Here is a 14,713-nt window from a genome sequence, read left to right as displayed (position 1 = left end):
AACGAGGAATAAACTAGTCGTAACGAGTCTCTATCCGGCTGCTTTACGAACGTCCTCTCGTGTTTTACGTACCGATAGCTAACTCGTCGTATCTTGCGCATAATAAGAACGTACGTACATCTCGTTGAGAATCGACGATTGGCTTCCTCCTGACGAGTCATCAAATTCTAAGGAAAGTGAATCACGCTAAAACGCGAGAAACGAGAATAATTAAGATGGAGAGAGAGAGAGAGAGAGAGAGAGAGAAAGAGCAAAGCATAAGAAATATAGTAAGATCTGGCCAAATCAAATTTTATACATTACGTATAGTATTGTAAGATATAAATAATGGTTTAGTAAATGGTCCATTAGTTCCGAGAAACCCAAGAATTTCATACAAGTATTGACATCTTTGTTACAATTGTTAAAAAAAAAAAAAAAAAAAAAAAAGCAAAACGAAAGGGGGAGAAAAAGAGATAAAGAAAAAGATACCAATAATTTTTAAACTCTTCTGTTTCATCTCCCCGTCATTACCTCGTCGTGTTCTTCAAGTTCGCCGTCTCAAAACATCTTTCTCTCTCTCTCTCTCTCTCTCTCTCTCTCTCTCTCTCTCTCTCCCTCTCTCTATTTTTCTTCTTCACTGTTGATTCTTCACGCAGGGCGACGCGTTGAATAACGGCGTTAAAGACGAATGCCGCGGGAATATCACGGTAATCGTCCGAATGATGGATAATGATCGGCGCGGCTGCCTTTCGCGCCCGCTTGAGCAACCCTCTGACCCCACTCCCCCTTCGGCAACCCCTTCGACGAGCCCCCCATTCGTCCCATCACACGACTCCTCCTCGTCACCGACATCGTCACGCTTCGTCGAGGCCATTATTCAATTGAATTCAATGCTACCTCGGACCATTACGGAATTGACTTCGAGAACTTTCTTTCGGGCATCCGTCTCGTTGGACAGACACTACTTCCGCCGAACTCGAAGAAAGAGAAAGAGAAAAGAGAAGGTGAGAATGAAAGGAAGCCGAAAAATGTTACTTTGAGAGTATGCTTTCGGTAATAATTATTCTTTATAAGAGTAATTTTAGCAATTGCATATCGATGCAAATTAGATATTTATGTTCTTTATTTTTCAAATGAATCTTTTTAATTACAAATTGAACTTGATCAACGATCGTTTACTTCAAGATAATAGTTAGTACAATAGTAATTATAATGATAAACATAGAACAATTTTTTTGTTTGAACAATCATTATTGTTTTAATTAAATATGCTTTCTAATTTGTATTTATCTCTCAGTTTTGCTTACGAAGAATATATTCTCTTTCTCTTCTACGATTAGTTGGCTCATCACATTATTTTTCCCTGAATTGACGTACCCTCATCACGTATTATCGATAAAAGAGTAGACGATGAAAACGACGACGACGACGACGAAGACGAAAATGCAGCAATCCTCGTCGATCGGTGTGTTTCTCTCTTCCTTATGTTTTTTTTTTTTTTTTTCTTTCTTTTTTCTTTTTTTCCTCTTTCCGACAACACAGAAGCGTGCGCGATCACTGACATTGAAGAGAATCGTCAAGAATTGGAAACGTCGTCCATTGTATTTCGTACTTCGCACTTGGACTACCAATAAAGTCTTAAAGCCTAGTCGAGTCTGTACCTACTACGTCGTTCATTAATGACAATCCTTGAAAATTCAAACGAGGAAGAAAAGATTTCTAATGCGATTAAGAGATTATAAAATTCGATTAGAGAAAAAGTCATACCATACAATCATCTACTTGACAATTGATTCAGATAATCGAGATAAGAACATAGTCTGATCGAAATATTAATGCATTCGTCTTAATGATCGATGTATTTCATACTAATTGTAAGAAATAAAATGAAGAGAAAAAATAAAGACCAAAGTATTAAAATCGCTATTGACATGACGTCGTCGGTAACGTTCGTCCGTTGGGCTCTTTCTTCTTCTTCATCTTCTAAGCAGCACTCGTAATCGGTACGGGTCATTATAATATGATAGAAAATAACATGAATAACATGATAGAAAATGTATATGTAACTTATGGTTAGATTATCATTCAATAATTAAATTTTAACAGCCTGGGGCATTGCGGTTCGTGTATAATGATCGATCGACACGAATTACGAAAGAACGAAATAAATTCGAAAGAAGGAGAGATCCTTTCGGATTGCTTACGAAGGAATAAAAAAGAAAGTAAGAGATGATTTCGAGCTAATCGAACGTCTAAAATCAATTTTATATTTAAAGGAGGGAAGGAGAAAGATATAAAAAAATGTACCATTCATACATATGTAAAGTAGGTATACTTATATCAGCGTACGATCATCGTGATTGAACTGTTTAAAATAGTCTTAGACGTGATTACGATGGTCATAAGAAAAAAGGAAAACAAATTAAGAATAAAAAAAGAATGGAAAAATGATCAGAGCGAAAAACGTTTGAATTATGTAGGAATTCTCGATCGAAAAAAATATTTGCATAATTATAGATTACCATAAAAAGAGAAAGATCGGCGTTATATGCGCTTTCAATTTTCTTAATAAAACGATGATGATACAAGCATGATAATGCTGCATTTCGCGTTTTTGAAAACGTCCCCGACATTGGCACTTATTTCGATTTTATTACAACGGATTTTATTACGATTACGACATACGTAATATCTATATAATATATATGTATATATATATATATATATATATATATATATATATATATATAACATCGATATGTACGTGGGCTAGGCTTATTTTTCATTTTTCTCTATTCCTTTTTCTACATTTTCGTTTTTTCCCCTTTCTTCTTTACAATAGTGCTCTATAAGTCTTGCAAGTCTAATTGTAAATCGTCGTCCTTAGTCGGGCGTTAGAGAAACAGGTGTTACGCAATTAGCACGCTTTTCATAATTGACACTACGCAAGGTTGAACGGTAGGAAACGAAACCTTCGCAGTTCTTCGTCGTCACTTTTTTCAATTATTATTTGATCATTGGTTGAACAACTTTGGCTCGTCTCTACGCCTTCGACGAGTTGCTTCTATGTAAAAGCAAGAGGGAAGACAGGATATCTCAATGAGATTATTTATATAATAGATTAATAAAAAAAAAACTCGCTCGATCGATAATTACTTTTTCCCTTTTTTTTTTTTTTCGATTAAAAAGAGAAGAAAAAAAATATATACTTTTATTTATTTAGCCATGAATCGGTCGATCGGTATCGATAAATTTGAAAAACGAAGCGATACGATTCCATTCACGATCGCAAGCCCACTTATCGACTGTAACAAGCGGCCTTCGTTAAAGGACATCGCGCATGGAATATCGTTTCCCGACGACAATGATGACCTAACTCTCTTCTTCGTGTTCTCCTCGACGAGTCACACTAAAAATATTAACGATCTCGTGCGTGCGCGATACACGCACGCACGTGAATCTTTCCGAACAATCTTTTTTCACGAGAATATGCGAGAAACGTTCGAGATTATTCATGACTCGTTTTATCGAGCCACAGAACAAAAAGAAAAAAAACGATCGATGGAAATGAGAATAAAATAAACATGATGATAATGGAACGATAGTTCGAAGTGTTTAATATGGCTTGTTTTATTTTCCTGATGATACTTGCTTTCTAAGAAGGGAGACCAGATTCTAGTCTTTTATATATATATATACATACACACACACACACAGTAGCGTCTCTTTTAAATTTCTAATAAAAATAAATTGTCCAAGTTATTAAACCAAGATGCAATAAAGACGAGACCGAATTTTTCAATTAATCTCAATGAAATTACCATAAAAAATGTTTGACGAAAATGTAATAATATTTCATCATACTTATTCGTAATTTTGTTTATAAACTGAAATAAAAAGGTGCTAATAGATAGGGAGATAGTAGAAAAATATGATTTTATAATTTGTTAAAAAGAATAGAAAAAAGAAAACTTAGAACTCTGTATAATTCGTAGCGTAGTTCTTGTTTGTCGTTGTTCGAAAGATTATGGGTCCCTATTGGTTAATTTGTTGACACCACTGAAGACCCTCCCAACATCGAATAGGGATGATTACACGCGTGGGAGGGGAAAGCGATATTATCAAAGGTTTACATTTGTCATGAACGAAGGGTCTGGAGTATCATCAGTGGAACAGTACTAGAACGATAATAAGAATATAGAGTTTATTCCCACGAAGAGAACGACTGGGAGAAAAGTTTTCCACGGAGAAAGAAATTATTGTATCAAAAAGTGGAATAATAACGGATCTCAAAAATCTGATAACCGCTTTTTAATGACTTTTATTGTACTCACGCAATATATTCGAGATAACAAGACGTGACAAAGAAGAAGGATTTTTTATTATTTGAGCTAGACATTCGAGTTCAGTCTTCGTTGGTGAGTTTTGAAGAGTAAGAAATACAAATATTACGTAAAAAGAATTCTATATATTTTTCTCTCCCCCCACCTCATTCTCTCTCTCTCTCTCTCTCTCTCTCTCTCTCTCTCTCTCTCTCTCTCTCTCTCTATCTCTATCTCTCTGTACCTCTCTTCGTCTTATTGGCACGATCCTTGGCAAACGTTGACGCAGCAATATGCGTCGTACGAATTCGTCGTAACGTGTTCGATCGAACGTCCGTCTTCTCGACAAGTAAGTTGACAAAACAGAGACGGACAACATGAGATCTTACTTTTGAGACTCGCGTCATTTTGCATAATACAAGACACTTATAACGGAGAATTAAATATTTGACCAAGTCAGTCGTCGCAGTACACTTTGTCGTTCTTACGTAATAAAGCGTTGAAAGTTTGGTGTGCATAAGGAAAAAATGACGAACGAGAGCTCGATAAATGTACTTACATACTAAATATCTATAGAAATGTTAAACATTATTAAAAAAGGAAAAAAAAGAAAAAAAAAAGAGTCAAGTTATTCAATTCCGAAGAATAATTTCAAGATCAATTTTATTCACATTTATTGCCAGCTCGATTTTAACGAGATGACGTACGATTGGATGGAACAACTAACGTCGATAAATACTTACTTAAAACCGGATATATTAATCGATCGTTCATCGACGACATCATCGAATCACCGCCAATGACCCTGAATACAAAGAAGCCAAGTATGCGCAAGTTCGCGGCCGAGTCCGCCGCGTATTTCGTGATCGGGCAAGAGAACGAGGTTGATTACAAAGACAATCACGATGATGTTATAAACGTTTTTTCGACGTGATTCTTTTTAAGCTAAAATCAAGAGAAACGATATCCTTTTATCTCCCATAACCTTTTCAAATTACGTAAGATTAGACATCAATGAGTTGAAAATAAAGGAGATGAAGGAAGTGAACGAAAGTGGACAATCAATAGACGTAGCGGAAGGAAGAAGGAAGACAGACTAGGACAATCGGTAAGACACACTCGAGGATTCATCGAGCGATAGTGATCGCCGCCGTCAGTTGTGACGGGAAAATATGAATGGAGTATATCGAAGCATCATCGTGTCAATCCTCGTCTTCGTTCCACCTTGTCTCGCACGTGACAAGCATATAAATATGCTTATGTAGCATGAACGTAAGATCTGATTCCCCTTCCTCTTCTCTCTCTCTCTCTCTCTCTCTCTCTCTCTCTCTCTCTCTCTCTCTCTCTCTCTCTCTCTCTCCCCTCTTCCAGCGGTCTTCCTCTTTTCATATTTCCGACCCTCACGAATCTCATTCTACGAAATCTTGAAACGTTAAAACGATATACATCTTATTATATATACATACTATATATTGAAATCATTCGAGTGATTACGTCATTTATTATTTTTTCTTTTTTATGTCAGATCAGTTTCGATTATAAATCGAAACGTTTAAGGAAAAAGAAAAAAACAAGTCCACGTGATTAGCTCTATCGTCGATTATTTATCAAACGATTATCGATAGCTCGAAATAGAATGAAATATACTCGAGTAAAAAAAATAAACTCTCATACCTATCGAAAGGATTGAGTTGGATTTGCGTAGTAAGAGGCATATCGATTATGGCAACTGGTATTCTACGAACCGTTTGGCATTGCAAATACAGACCTTGCGTGAATGGGCGCCACTAGCGATAACAACGCGTTAATCATTGATCAACGATTGATAATAAATGGCGGAAACTTGAAAGCTTCGCCTATGTCTTCGTAATAATTCGAGTTACGATTTTCTCTCTCTCTCTCTCTCTCTCTCTCTCTCTCTCTCTCTCTCCCTCTCTCCCTCTCTCCCTCCCCGTCCCTCTCTCTTTCTCTTTCTCGATCAAGACGTAGGAAGCTAAGACTACGACGACGATAACGACTACAACGACAAGCAAAACGATCGCGACGTAATTCATCGTGCAGTGTGCAACAAGTTGGTCATGCAAATCGATTCCTACAACCGGTTTCGTTAAGGTCATGCACTACATAACGAGATCATTCTCAATGCGACATCGTACTGCTCGAGTTCTTAACGTAACACGAGTTCTTAGGGTATCTCGATACGCGATCAAAGCCCTCATCCTTCTTCTCGTTCTTCTTCCTCTTCCTCTTTCTAATTCGATCTAATAATATTTGACAAGTTTCATTTATTTATTCATTTCTTTCTTTGCATAAACTGATTCGCTTAGATATAAAAATCGAGAAATCGATACTTTCCGAGCGATCTTTCGAAAGGCATTAAAAGGAATTTCATCGGTGTGAGGGAAGCTTCAGGATGCAGAACGATCGTGCAACGCTCGTTGCACCTGTTTCGACATACAAACGCACTCGGCAGCGGACCGGTTCGTAAAGGTCGCCTTTGCACGCCTTTCAGAGGTTCCTTTTTGCTATGTCGCACCTCAAGAATATCCCTTAATCTTTTTTCTTCGATAAAGTTCTGAGAATTTCGATAAATCGAGCTAATTCCCTCTATCTCTCCTCGTTATTATTATATTAATCGTCTGTTTAAACATATAAGATAAAAGGAAAAAGTGAAAAAAGAAAAATCAATGGAATAAAAGTTCAAAAGAAGAAACAGGATGACAACTACAAAAATGGAAAAAAAGAAAAGAGTCTATTGGTGAGCAAGAGAAAGAGAGGGGGATGGGAAAGAGAAAGAGAAAGAGAAAGAGAAAGAGAGGGAGAGTGAGTAGGTTGAGTTGGCGGGACAAGAGAACCAGCCTGTTCTCTCGAGGTCGGTCACGTACGTCCGTATAATACTCGTAATACGTGTAATACAGATAATACCTGTAATACCTGTGTAACATCAGCGTACGGCCAGCCGACGACCGTTGTTCTCCACCCCGTCCTTATGATCCACGACTCCCCTCTACGTTTCTCTCTCTCTCTCTCTCTCTCTCTCTCTCTCTCTCTCTCTCTCGCTCCTACCATTTCTTCCTTTTCCAGCAACGACAGATCGATCCAGAAATCATTTACCTTCGACCTTGATCGTTCAAAGACTAATTATTAACGATGTTGGTGCAACCTGTAGCAATCTGATAAACAAAGAAACAAATAAACAAGTTGAAACGTTATAGAAACGCAATTCCGAGAACAAAGAGGTAAGAGCCTGAAGAAAAGAGACAAACGATAAAGTGGTCATCTTAGTTTTTCCTTATCTATCAATCTATCCCGAATAACCATAACGACCGAACGTATCACACAGCTCTTTCTTGTATTTCTAACAATTAGCATAAAATATATTAATTATTAAGATGATAAATGTCATTTTATACGTACAATTGGCTACAACGTAAAAAAAAATAATGTAATTATTAGAAAGTTAGAAGAGCAACGATTTGAAACTACCGTTGATTTGTGAAAATTGAACGTACAAACTATAAAGAAGGAAAGAATAAGAAAAAATAATGAAAAAGAAGAAGAAGCAAGGAGTTCTGGTTCCAAGTTCTTCTCAAAGGCTACGGTAGGCTATTTTCAGTTGGCTCGATGGACCCGATGTCTTCCTTTTGCTTGGCCAACAACAACGGCCGATAGGAACGGCAGCAGAAACGGCTGCTTCAGCAACAGTCTCCGAGCGACGCTAGCTTAAACACAGCACAGAAAGAGGAGGAGAGAGAGAGAGAGCGAGAGAGAGAGAGAGAGAGAGAGAGAGAGAGAGAGAGAGAGAGAGAGAGAGGGGGGATTGTATGCGGAGCAGGGGGTACGAACGGGTTGCCGTTCAGGTTTTGCCGCAGGGGATCGTTAAGATAATCGCTGCTATCCTCATCCTAACTTAGCTTTAGCAGCACGACGTATCCACGACTCGCTCGACTCGCCTGTTCAACCCTCCACCTCCTCCTCCTCCTCCTCCTCCTCCTCCTCCTCCTCCTTCTTCTTCTTCTTCTTTCATTTCTTCTTCTTCCACTTCTTCTTCTTCTTCTTCTCCTCCTCCTCCTCTTCTCGTCCTTTCTTTCACCCTCTTTTTCCTTTTCCCTCCGTACCACAGTGAAACAACATCGCGTTGCTATAAGCTTCCATGCCAAGAACGGCAGCCCTAAGCGTCCTCGAAAGACTAGTCGTCCGGCTCGGATTCAAGGTTCCCGACTCTGTACCAGTAAGAAAATTACTTATGCTCGTAGAAATCTCATTAGAATGGTAATTGAATGCATATTCCTCTCTTCTTTCTTTCTTTCTTTCTTTCTTCTCTTTTGGACCGACCAGGATGAAATAAAAGGAGGCAAGCGGAGACACGCGACGCTTTCTCTTTCTATTTCTCTCCAAGTAAAGAGGAATATTCTTTGACAGTAATTACAAAAAGGTTTAGATAAGATGTGAAATATTTTTAATTTACTGCAAATGTTACTTGAGATAAAGATGGATAGATTATTTTTCTAATATATCAAGTATTTCTTACCATTTAATATATACATATATATATATATATATATATATATATATATATGTATATATTAATATATGTATATATATATATGTTGAACGAAATAATCAAAGGTTACTTTTATTGTTAGATTAGATTAGATTAGATTAGATGAAAGACAGTAATAACGAAATTCCCCCAAGTACCCGTGAAATCGACGAATATTTTACCGAAATAAGCTAGTAATTTTAACGCTAACGAAACAAAAGGTGCGTGAAAATAAGTAAAGAAAAAAGAGCAAAGACTTCGTTGCGAATAATATCGTAGTGTTTGAAAATAATGTAGAATCAAAAGAACGGACACGCACGAAAACGCAGGATTTCCTGCTTTCTCGAGTTTCACCCGTGAAATTTAGTTTCGTGCACATCCTCGACGGAGTAAAATGGCGAAGAAGAGAAATGAAAAGAATAAGTCGACGAGAGGAAGAAGATAAAAGAAGATAGAAAAAGAAAAAGAAAAAAATGTTCGCTTCTTTCGGAGATGAATAATCTGAAAGTGGTGGTGGCGCACGCGCGTCAAACGAAAGAACAATTACGGTGCCTGGAAAGGATGAGAGAAGCAGAAACGGACCTTGGGCTCCTTGCGAGATAATCATAACGTTACACGATCCGCGTCGTAATGCCGTGTAATGTCTACGGCACGATGTACATTGCACGAGTAGCGAGCCTATTTGCAAAGGCAGTTCTAAAAGAAGAGACGACTCTATTTCCCTCCCTCTCTCGAGAAAGATCTTTTCTTTCTCTCTATTCAAGACTTTTAGAATCAACGTACCAACGAACTAATGACGTTCGTTTGAATCGGAGGGACAATATTTCTCATTCTTCTTGATTTTTTTTCCTTTCTTTTTCTTGTATTTGTAAAAACACCTTCGAACGAAGGAAATCGTTCGAAAGATATCGTCGAATCCATCAAATTTTCCGAGGCTCTTCTACGATATCTACCCACGGAGCTAGCTAAGAAAAAGGTGAGGGGTATTGCTTGGTTATGGTTACTTTCTAGGATGTTCTACTACCACGGCGTAGGTTCCTTCGCGCTCCAGCGTTTCGGGTCAACAAAGTTCACGTCGTCGGAGTTCGTTCGTTAACGTTTCCGTCGTTAGAACAAGAAGAAGAAGAAGAAGAAGAAGAAGAAGAAAGAAGTAAAGAAATTGACATCTCTCGATATAAAAATTATAACGATACTTGACGATTAGAATGATTTCGATAAATTCGAAAATGAAAATCAAACGGAGAAATTCCAAAGGGGAGATTCGTCGTACGAGAGAAGAAATTCCACGTAATGATATGAGATGAAAAACGTGAAAGCATAACTAGAAATGAAGAAGAAGAAGGAGAAGGAGAAGGAGAATAAGAAGAATTAAGCCGCACATAAATGACCTGGAATATTAATTATTTAATCGATTACAGAGAAAGAGAGGGAGAGGGAGAGAGGGGGAGAGGGATAAGCGAGAGCGGGCGAAGCCGGTTGCTTGGTTGCTGGCAAACCCTGACACCGAACGCATCGTGACAAAAACCGGATCCAGTTTGGGTTAAAATTAGAAGTTGAGCATTCAAGGTCGACTAGATATGCCTAAACGCGAGATCCACCTCGTAAGCCCTTTCGAATCTTCCTTCTCTTCGATTTTCCATACCCGTATTCGATACGCGTTTTTCTTTGTTATTATTCTTTGTAAAAAATTGAATATACTTTTTTTTATTTCTTATCGCTATATTAATCACGATTTAAAAAGAAAACTTTGATAAAGACATATAAAAAAGTTACGACATTAACGATCGAAGGCATCATCTCGATTAGTACGCGAAAGACGTACATAAATAAAAAAAAAAAAGAAGAAAAAAGAAGAAAAAAGAAGAAAAAAGAAGGAAACCTTCAAACCCAAGGAGGCCACGGCTATTTTGAAAGAATCAAAGTTCTCGTTTCGCACATAATAATCTCTCATAAATTAGATAGATAGGTCATAGCTTCTTTCGAAGGACAACGCTCGGCTGATCCAACGCGATGCACAGAAATATCATGAATAATGATTCATCGGATGATGATTACCTCGTAGATCGATAGAGGTTAATGCCATGAGCGTTATTGCATCCTACAAGATATGAAGAGTGAAGTGACAAATGACACGAAGAACACTTGTTTATCGTCGGTAAAAAAAAACACATATTCGATTTAAAGATCTTGGTCGTACTTGCGATTAATCAAATAATTAAAATGATTGACTCGAGGAATGTCGTTTGTCAATAAATCTTAATAATAATGATAGAAAGAGCTAACTAAATATTACAAATTATGTACGAGCGATATATTATAATATATTATAACGTTCACGAGCCAACTAAATGGTTCTACATAAGGAAAATAAATTTAATTTCTGTAAATTTCCTAACATTCTCGTTATTTCAAGCGGAAATGAAAAAAAAATGATAATGAGAGGGAAAAAAGATTCTTACGCGTCGATTATTCATTTACTAGATTTCCACGATACGTTTCCGTCGATCCTTGAAATGAAGATCTCGATCGCGAAAAGAGTAAATATTTTTATTAAACATTTGAACAAAAAACTCGGATATCTTGGAGCTCTCGTTCGCTTCTTAAGCATAGCTAATTATTGTTTCCAAGAATTACATCTCGCCGCGACGTGACACGACGACGACAACGACGATGACGACGACGGCGGCGACGACGGCGGCGGCGACGACGGAGGCGACGACGACGACGGCGACGACGACGACAACACGTTTCCTTTTCACGCGCGTTAAACTTTTTATTTCGTTAACGGGGCTCGTTGAGCTCTTTCGGCCTTGATGCTGATCATGGAATACTGCGAAACATCGTATTTAAGAAAGAGAGAAAAGTACGAGGATAAGGAAACGAAAAGTGCCATGGCCGATCGATTTTCCGCTAATTAAGCGCAAACTAGCTCGAGTCACCTTTATGTAACTCTAGATTGCGAGGACGCAAACTATATCTATTTATAGTATTTTACCAATCTTCGATCGTTAGAGATCACTCTTTCCTTTTCTTTTTCCTTTTTTCATTCTTTTCGCGTCTGTCATTTTCTTTCAACCTCGAGGTTTTCGATAGGATACGATCGACTATGAGCAAAAAGAGACAAAAAAGAAATATATATATATATATATATATATATATACACACGCACATATTATAGCGAGTAGTCGATATGGATTATGGCGACGTCTCTAACGGTACGTAACGGTTAGCAATCGCCGGTTGTAAAGCGTTTACTCGAAACAAGCTGAAAGCAGAACCAGGAAGAAAAGGGATTCGCGAAGAATATGGATAAAGAAACAGAAGAAGAAGAAGAAGAAGAAGAAGAAGAAGAAGAAGAAGAAGAAGAAGAAGATGACGATGATGATGATGATGAAAGGGGAAAAAGAGGAAGTCTTTCCCTCGGGCAAACTTAAAGTCTATTCTTAGCTCACAAACGTTTCTTGGTAATACTAGTCAGTTTTATAGTCCAATAGACAGGCGTAAGATCAAGGGAGGAATGTACAATTTCGACACAGGAAATGTGATTTTCTTTAACGATAGACTTTTCTTAGTAATGCCTTCGATATGGCATCGCAGAAATGACATCTTCCGATGCGTCCAAATCTCCAAGTGGATTCTATCGGCGATATAACAGAAATGAAATAACCGCAGAATTTCAAAAGCATTAATTTGGAGGAGGTAGGATTAGAAAAATACTAGCAGTCTACGATAATGAATAGCCTACAATATTTATATACTCGTGTCTCGTCGTTAATTATCACGACGTATCGAAATGTACAACGAATTAGCAATGCTTAGAAGATAGAAAATATCCTATCAACGTAGATGTGTTAGCGATGCGTCTCCAAAAAGGTAATAGCTCGCTCGATAAATCATGCATAGCTTTGTTAGGTACATAAAAACACACACACACACACACGAACCTCTCTTTTAGCCTCTCGTTCTCGAGGAATTCGAAGAGAGAGGTTACTCTCCGAGCGGATTCTCAACCCATAAGAGAGAAAGAGAGAGAGAGAGAGAGAGAGAGAGAGAGAGAGAGAGAGAGAGAAAAGTCAATCCGTATAGGTACATTTTGACCGTCGATGAGACCCATGGTATCGTCGATTTCGATCGACCTTCGCCCGAAGGAAAACACATACATGTATCCTACATATATATGTAGAATACATAAAGATAGAATACGTATATATATTTCGATAAAATTGTTATTTTAAGTAAAATCTTTTGGATTCTCATTTTACAATAGGTACGCGTAGGATAGACCTCCCAGTGGAAGATATCCTAGGACGAACGCGCAAAATCAAAGTTTATGAGAAAATTACGCGAAAGGCACGCGTTAAAGGTTAATATTTAAAAGCACGAATTTATCAGAACTCGATACGATATTTTCATGATTATCGTAGGAAGGAATTCGTCCGTGCGTAAAAATATTTTCTTTTTTTTTTTCTCTTTGTTTTTCTTACCGAAAGATAAAAAGAACTTACGAACAAAAATGCCAACTTGTCTGTTAAAAAGGAAAAAAAGAAAAAAGCAGATGGTTGATAGTTCATTTTGCATGGAACGATTCGAGCGAAAGATTTTGCTCTACGCACGCGTTCACTGGATGTTTACATAATGACACGACACGCGGGCGCACACGCGCGTGTAACTCGCAAATCGAGGGCGTATGCGTAAATTATGACACGTGCGTGCAAGCGCAGAGGATGAGAACCCTTCTTCGACGATGAATCACGTCATCGTCGAAGGCTCGTCGATACTCGTCGACAACGCGTCGACAACTCGTCCGGTCAAATTTACATTGGCTCCAGAAAATTTTTACGAGCTTTCCTGTACGACGAGCAGACTTTCCGGACGATGTATACGCGCGTCCAAGTACGCACGTACGCGGATGCATAGATGTGACAGACCACGTCCGTTCGTTTCGATTCGAAAGAACGGAACGGAACTTTGTCGGAGACTTATGTAAAAGGTGAATAGGTATGTAGATCGATGAAATAGAACACTGGAAAAAAAAAATTGAAAGAAAAAAATCTATCGATTTGAATCGATCATAAATAAGAAGAAATGTCCATCGATCGAGACAAAGTTCTCCGTGTTGATTAAAATAAAAGCAATATTTCTATTCCCGATACCTGTTCAGGTTTGCGACTGTTAAATAAAAAAAAAAAAAAAAAGAAGAAAAAAAATTCAACGAGATAATATTAAAGCGATAAAGATCAAGAGAGATGTTATCACCGATAACGTTTAAGCAACTGGGAGGTCCTCGTGATAGACCGTAATGACCCATAAGAGGAAACGATACTTCCCTTAACTGCTCGAATTTAGCTAATATTCAAAAGGAACCGGAGAAAGAGAAGAGACGGACAGAGGCACGAGCACAGGCGCACACACCGGATGAGCTTAATAAATAAAAAGAAGACAAAGAAGAGAGCGAGAAATTCATAGGGAGACACAAAAATCTTCAGAGATCGTTCTTTCTCTCGATCTTTTTTTTGTCATTTACTACGACGATGGTGTGTATCTTGGTTGTCTCTTGGTAGACGGCGTGGGCCGTAGAACGAAAAGAAGTTGAATCGGAGAACACGCTGTATAATAGGAGAGGGATAGGGGGGAGGGAAGAAAAAGCTTGGAACGAAGACGGAGGATGTGGGGGAGAAAGGAGGGAGAGTAAAAGACGCGGAAACATTGGAGGAAAGAAAGAGAGAGGGGGGGAGGGGGCAAAGGAAGGGAAGAGACGAGAAGAGTGAAGAAAGAGAAAAGAGGGACAGAGAGAGAGAGAAAAGAGTAAGAGGAGAGGGGCCCCTCCCTCGTGGAGGAGGACAGCAGAGGGGCCCCTGCGCGATCC

The 14,713-nt window shown here is 38.3% G+C and overlaps 1 protein-coding gene across 3 annotated transcripts in view; it reads right to left on the bottom strand.

The window, feature by feature from the left end:
* Positions 1-14,713, bottom strand: part of LOC124955304 (serine/threonine-protein kinase S6KL-like) — a 38,158-nt gene that overhangs the window by 13,154 nt on the left and 10,291 nt on the right. The window contains exon 7 of one of the 3 annotated variants that reach the window (XM_047509544.1): positions 8,315-8,527. The exons of the other annotated variants lie outside the window; for them this stretch is intronic. Within the exon in view, the coding sequence (XP_047365500.1) occupies positions 8,394-8,527 (134 nt within the window). The 3' untranslated portion in view covers positions 8,315-8,393. Of the gene's footprint in view, positions 1-8,314; positions 8,528-14,713 lie in introns of those variants that run through there. 3 annotated transcript variants of the gene reach the window in all.

The sequence above is a fragment of the Vespa velutina genome, chromosome 18, assembly GCF_912470025.1.
Source record: "Vespa velutina chromosome 18, iVesVel2.1, whole genome shotgun sequence".
Classification (NCBI taxonomy): Eukaryota; Metazoa; Arthropoda; class Insecta; order Hymenoptera; family Vespidae; genus Vespa; species Vespa velutina.
This window is presented reverse-complemented; position numbering and strand designations above follow the sequence as displayed.